General features: G+C 40.7%; 1 protein-coding gene across 1 annotated transcript; it reads right to left on the bottom strand.

Moving 5' to 3' along the window:
- Position 1: 1 nt before the first annotated feature.
- rad51d (RAD51 paralog D) lies at positions 2-7,224 on the bottom strand. Its single transcript, XM_055941814.1, has 10 exons — positions 6,924-7,224; positions 6,737-6,798; positions 5,922-6,040; positions 2,000-2,081; positions 1,706-1,840; positions 1,512-1,607; positions 1,168-1,258; positions 814-884; positions 366-530; positions 2-116 (listed from the first exon to the last, which is right to left on the bottom strand). Exons 1-10 carry the CDS (start codon positions 7,003-7,005, stop codon positions 9-11), a joined length of 1,011 nt encoding a protein of 336 aa, XP_055797789.1. The 5' UTR covers positions 7,006-7,224; the 3' UTR covers positions 2-8.
- Positions 7,225-7,248: the final 24 nt, after the last annotated feature.

Genomic DNA, 7,248 nt, shown 5'->3' with positions numbered 1-7,248 from the left:
GTTGAGGCCTAGCTGGGCTCAGTGTTCTCCAGCTTCCTCTTTCCTGACTTTCCATACAGCTGTTCTTCAGACCTGCCCCAGCACTGCAGGTCAAACTCTTCTTTCAGATGACAAGGCTAAGAGACCGAACAGGTTAAATCTGCATTAAGTTTGGTCCTATTTGAACACATCTCCAGTGCAACAGGACTCAATATGACATCACATTTTTGGGTTATACCACAGATTTCCATCTCACCACTTTCTTGTGATTGCATAGAACTGAGGCTGAAAATAATGGGCCTCATGTGTATGACATGTTCTATCTTATTTGGACTAAGAATGAATACTAACATGGACAAGCCCATGTCAACACTTCAATAGGTTACCTGTCTTGAGGACTTGGCCAAAGTGGCAGTGTGTACGCTAGAACAAGTGAAACCCGGCCTCTCGAGCCGTTGCAGTAGAATCCGAATTCTAGGTACGTGACTCCACGATTGGCCCAGTCCGGCTTTCAGCTGCCCATTGCCGTCTCTGGTCACAGTGTTTGTAACCTGAGGGTACATGATTCTTCTCACTGTGGCATTTGTTTAGGCTCAGGTCATAGCACACTTGTAGTTATTATGGATCCCCATTAGCTGCTGCCAATTTTAAATATTACAACACATTGTGGGGCCTTACTCTACCACATATGTACACAACGTGTAGCCTGTGTGGACCCCGCTACACATGTACAGCCTAGGCTACCAGTCAGCATGGTTTGAATCTGACTGTCTCAAAATAAACCCCCACTTAGTGTAGATGTCCAAACAGGACCAAAAAATCAGTTGCCCTCACCAGAACGGCTACATTGAAGTCTTTGGCGATTGTCTTCAACAGCCCTGCCACTTGCATCATCATGGACATGCCTAGAAATTCCAATCACCAAAGGTCATTATGGTGCTATGCAATAAATGCTAAAATTGCATTTTATATCAACCACAATGGTGACTCCCTTTGCAGAGTACAACTACGCCATTCTCTTCATTAAATCAATTACATTCCACTGGCTGTCCTTTATACAGCATTGCTTGTGTTATCAGATACTATATCTTAATATTATTTCAAAAGGGAATGTTATTAAGATATGTGATAAATGAACAGGTATAATCTACTTGAAAATATGAAATGAGAAACTCTTCATCATAGTACCTTCATTTTGTTTGCCTCCCAGTATGGGAGAAATAACTGCTGACACTGAATCCACAATTACAGCTTTGACTGAGCCACCTCCTGCAGATGCCTGTAAAATATATGACAAGATGGATGCAAGAATGAATGATCAGTTATGTTAGTTTTCAGTTGTCATTATTATAGTCATCTTAAAACTACCTCAATTGAATTCATATTTCAGCAACATCAAATACAGTCCATCCCAAATGGCACCCTATTCACTATATAGTGCACAACTTTTGACCAGAGCACTTTGGGCCCAGTCCAAATTAGTGCACCAGTGAATAAGGTGCCATTTGGCACACACACATTCAAAGGCCTACCTGCTGAAGTCCAACGCATCGAAAATGATGTAGACAGTCAAGTAACGAGAAGATGTCAAACACTGGAAAGACCTGGATTCTCTGAAGAGCCTCCATCTGCACAACAACAGGTAAGAACTGTGTGGTGAGAATTTATTTGATGAAAATTAATATGTTAATTCAACTAGATTTTCATTGTCACACTTCCAGCTCACCTGTTCTTCTATTTTGCACGACTTCGCTTGGAGCATCTGAAGCAAGCGACTTGCCGATAGTCCTCCTGTTGAGTCAACATATATGACGCTCTGCTTCAGTTGGTAAGATATATTCACTGCAACACCAAAACACACCTAAAAGAGGGGGAAATGTAGGCAGCATAAACATGTTGTACTCCATACACTAGACAGTAGTGATACCAGCATCCATTGGGTCATTCTATGAAAACCAACCACACTGATAAGCAAGGTGTAAACTTTGCCAATGACATACGATTGTGGGAAAAAGGTCACCTGGGTTTTTCCACTTCCAGGGCTTCCTGCGAACTCTGTGAGCTCTCCTGTGTACAAGCCAGAGTCTAGAAGCTTATCTAGACTGGAGGAAAAGAAACACTATCATTCACCAAGGCTATGAACTCCTGTTCGGTGCTAAAACCAACCCATCAAGTCATAGTACAATAATAAAAGGGTGATTCAGTGGGAAAGTCAACCTGAGCATGCAAAATACAGTTAGTCATTAACAAATGAAACCACCTTTATAATTATCCTTAAGGTCTTAATGTCAGAGTGCAGGCTTTATTTGACCAGGTAGCCCTTTCCACTCACAGCCAGTCATCCCATATACTGATTGAAAATAGCAAATTGTCCTTAATACGCGACTAATTTGTTCTCCGCTTCACAGCCTGTATGGGTTTTGACTGAAAGCCATTAGAAATTTGAGCACCACGTAACAAGAAGATGCCCCCACCTCTCCAGCTAGTTGCGCTTCTTTTGCACATTTGTTGTATGACACCGCTTTGATGTCATACAAGCAAACCACACACCCATGAGTCCAAATGCGCACTTCACATTTTCCAAATGAAAACTCATGTAATTAAAATGATCAACGTTCCTGATCGCTATGTTTGATCCACAGTTACAAGGATGACATGCGTTATACCCTGGGTTGTCCTGGACAGAATGAGCCTATGTTTGGCATATTGTGAAGAAAATCTGCTGCGAAACATGCACTTGAATGCACTCGTGACTCCATTCTATGTATACCAAAATTACAAATCGGTTTGTCTGAAGTGCCTTTTGAAAGCCTAACACTAAGATCGTATTTTATAACTTAGCTTTAAAAATGAAGCCCACCTGACCCAGATTGCAAATGTATAATGGTACGCTTTTGGATTGTGTAAAACAACAACAGTAATTGTATGATGTTGGGGACACAAGGCTGTATTCCAAACAAAAAACAACTGTGCCTGCATCAGTTTCTCAATAGCAAAGCTAGGAGAGGTAAAAAAAAAAGCACCTTATAGATGAAGGCTCTTTCCTTGTCATAAAAGTGCAATTACTTTGGAACTGTGCACAGTTTGGAGAGGTGTATGGTCACTTGGAGACAGCAGTTAGACCTTTCACTAAAACCCTTGTACTTTTTCTTCTTTTATCTTGCACCTACACCAAAATGTCAATGAATATTCTTATTATGTTACTGAATGTATCCAGAGTATTTCATTTCTTTATAGACAAAATGCTGCTAAAAGTACAGTAAATTTTAAATACACAAAATCAAAAGTGTAATATTTGGATTCAGTCTTGTTTCAGGTGAACTGTTGTCCTTACCTTAGGTCTGATAATCTCCAAAGTGTTCTCTCTCAATTGCTACCATGGTTGTTCTTCTGTTAGAAACATTTCAATTTTGTCCTATCTATACAGGACAACTTTCACAAGTGTAAGGGGTTAACGTAGAAAATTGCATGCATTCAGGCTATCATGTACATATATAGTCCTAAGTTACTATGCCTTCAATTGACATTTTAGAAATGTTTCAGATGACAACAAATGTGTTATGATTGATTTTTATCAAGAAATCTTTAAGATTTAAATGTCTATTTCAGACTTTGTGGGGTGTTACATCCATAAGGGTAGTTTTTCCTCTCTAAAAGTAATAATGGAAATGACAGTATTTTCTAAATTATTGTTTGTGTGCAGCCAAGCCTTCCTTCGAAATGGCTAACCGTGTTTTGATCTAAGACAAACTCACAGACTTTTGCTAATATGTTCAGTCTTCTCAAAAAGCTTATCCATTTAATTTAAGATCCATAGCATCTCTTATTTGCTATAGTTCTCCAACATGCTAATATTTATAAGTCCGCTTTTTTGGATAAACACTCCCCCCAAAGGGTACTAGACTAGAGGTCGACCGATTATGATTTTACAACGCCGATACCGATTATTGGAGGACAAAAAAAAAAGCCGATACCGATTAAATCGGCTGATTTATAAAAAAATATATTTTTTTTTAGATATATATCATACACACACATTTTTGTAATAATGACAATTGCAACAATACTGAATGAACACTTTTATTTTAACTTAATATAATACATAAATACACACACACACACACACACACACACACAGCTCTGAAGTGACAATGATACTGGTAACTTTATTTCGGTAAAATTAGAATTGCCTCGATATTAATTTATTTAGGTCTGCTTAGGTAGACACATGAATGGTCTCAGGATGCTTTACTGTTGGCATGACACAGGACTGATGGTAGCGATCACCTTGTCTTCTACGGACAAGTTTTTTTCCGGATGCCCCAAACAATCGGAAAGGGGATTCATCAGAGAAAATGACTTTACCTCAGTCCTCAGCAGTCCAATCTCTGTACCTTTTGCAGAATATCAGTCTGTCCCTGATGTTTTTCCTGGAGAGAAGTGGCTTCTTTGCTGCCCTTGACACCAGGCCATCCTCCAAAAGTCTTCCCCTCACTGTGCATGCAGATGCACTCACAGCTGCCTGGTGCCATTCCTGAGCAAGCTCTGTACTGGTGGTGCCCCGATCCCGCAGCTGAATCAACTTTAGGAGACGCTCCTGGCGCTTGCTGGACTTTCTTGGGCGCCCTGAAGCCTTCTTCACAACCGTTGAACCACTCTCCTTGTTCTTGATGATCCGATAAATGGTTGATTTAGTTGCAATCTTACTGGCAGCAATATCCTTGCCTGTGAAGCCCTTTTTGTGCAAAGCAATAATGACGGCACGTGTTTCCTTGCAACTAACCATAGTTGACAGAGGAAGAACATTGATTCCAAGCACCACCCTCCTTTTGAAGCTTCCAGTCTCTTATTCGAACTCAATCAGCATGACAGAGTGATCTCCAGCCTTGTCCTCGTCAACACTCACACCTGTGTTAACGAGAGTATCACTGACATGATGTCAGCTGGTCCTTTTGTGGCAGGGCTGAAATGCAGTGGAAATTATTTTGGGGATTCAGTTCATTAACATGGCAAAGAGGGACTTTGCAATTAATTTGATCACTCTTGGGGACAAAGATCGTACTTTTTGGAGAAATATCCTCTGGTCTGATGAAACAAAAATCGAACTGTTTGGCCATAATGACCATTGTTATGTTTGGAGGAAAAAGGGGACGCTTGCAAGCTGAAGAACACCAGCCCAACCGTGAAGCACGGGGGTGGCAGCATCATGTTGTGGGGGTGCTTTGCTGCAGGGGGGACTGGTGCATTTCACAAAATAGATGGCATCATGAGGCTGGAAAATTATGTGGATATATTGAAGCAACATCTCAAGACATCAGTCAGGAAGTTAAAGTTTGGTCACAAATGGGTCTTCCAAATGGAAAATGACCCTAAGCATACTTCCAAAGTTGTGGCAAAATGGCTTAAGGACAACAAAGTCAAGGTATTGGAGTGGCCATCACAAAGCCCTGACCTCAATCCAATAGAACATTTGTGGGCAGAACTGAAAAAGTGTGTGCGAGCAAGGAGGCCTACAAACCTGACTCAGTTACACCAGCTCTGTCAGGAGGAATGGGCCAAAATTCACCCAACTTATTGTGGGAAGCTTGTGGAAGGCTACCTGAAATGTTTTACCCAAGTTAAACAATTTAAAGGCAATGCTACCAAATACTAATTGAATGCATGTAAACTTCTGACCCACTGGGAATGTGATGAAAGAAATAAAAGCTGAAATAAATCATTCTCTCTACTATTATTCTGACATTTTGCATTCTTAAAATAAAGTGGGGATCCTAAATTTTTACTAGGATTAAATGTCAGGAATTGTGAAAAACTGAGTTTAAATGTAAAGTTCCGACTTCAACTGTAATTATCGACCCTCAAGACTTGACTGGTTTTGGCTGATAGAAAGTCCCTCAGACAGTTTTGATGTAGGGCCTTCAATGTGATGTGCAGATTCTCACCTAGGATTGCCTGTGGAGAGGATGGCTGTTGAACTCAGCAGGTCTTCATATAGATCAGCACCTGATACAGGGAATGCTGTGTGCTGGGCAAGGAGCACTCTGCGTATAGCCAGCAGGGCCTGAAATGCAGAGTTAGTCTGTGGCCAAAAGTGTTTGTAACATTGTCTCATTATAGAAACGGAGTAGTTGCGGATCCAACTTTTTCAGGATCTTTTGTCTGCAGCAATAAAAGATCTAGAGCTTCCTGAGGCATCTGCGCATCACGTTCATTCTCTACGTGCAGAGAACCGGCTACTCAGGGGTTCTGACTAGGTGGAATACAGCTACAACCAGAAGTAACTTGTTCGTAACAGGTTAGGAGAATTTACGCAACAGGTTAGGACCAGGTCAAACTCATTCCACGGAGGGCCGAGTGTCTGCTGGTATTCGCTCCTCCCTTGTACTTGACTAATGAATTAAGGTCACTAATTAGTAAGGAACTCCCCTTACCTCGTTGTCTAGATCTTAATTGAAAGGAAAATCAAAAAAACAGCTAGGCCGTCCATGGACTGAGTTTGACACCTCTGTATTAGGAGAATTAACGGAGCAGGTTAGGATAATTAGGTTAAGATCAGGAAAAGGTTTAGGGTTAGCTAAAATATTCTCCTAACCTGCTAAGAAACGTCACTTCCGGTCGTAGCAGTACTCCATCTCGTCACAACCCTACTCAGGCGAATGGTCATGATGCTCGTTTAATAAAGTTAGATCAAAGTTTAATCAACATCTGCAAGATCACATAATAATTATAGAAATGCATTACTTCATGCATGTTTTACCTTATAGGACACGGAACATTTTTGAGCAAGGTCTTCTGTATCTGATGACACCAGATCTTCCACTTAAAAAAAGGATAATGTAACTTTGATTGTATTATTATTGTAGTTCAATACTTTGTCATACCAACATTGCCACATCAACTAGCTAGATTAACCAGAGTAAACAAATGTATTAAAACTCACGTACCTGTTGTAATGTCTGCTGCCCGTAAAGCCACAACCAATTCTTCACTCAATCCAGGACACATGCCATCTCTGAGAACAACCATGGCACATAGCTAGCTCGGGAGCTAGGAGTAGCTATGTCCAGAAAGAAGCTAGCAAGCCGTTCACTGTAATATGGGATGTCTAAATGGTCTACATGCACTTCAACTTTACAGTTTTGACAAACTATCCATGGTAGTTTGTTATGCTTTCAAGTTTTTGAAAATATATATGCCGCTATATTTTCGGAAGCTCTTCCAGAGAAAGTGGTCGTGACGTAATTCCGGATATGAGAATGTGCAAACACC

The sequence above is a fragment of the Salvelinus fontinalis genome, chromosome 13 (assembly GCF_029448725.1).
Source record: "Salvelinus fontinalis isolate EN_2023a chromosome 13, ASM2944872v1, whole genome shotgun sequence".
Lineage (NCBI taxonomy): Eukaryota > Metazoa > Chordata > Actinopteri > Salmoniformes > Salmonidae > Salvelinus > Salvelinus fontinalis.
Note: the sequence above shows the minus strand (reverse complement) of the source record. Positions and strands in the feature narration are given on the sequence as shown.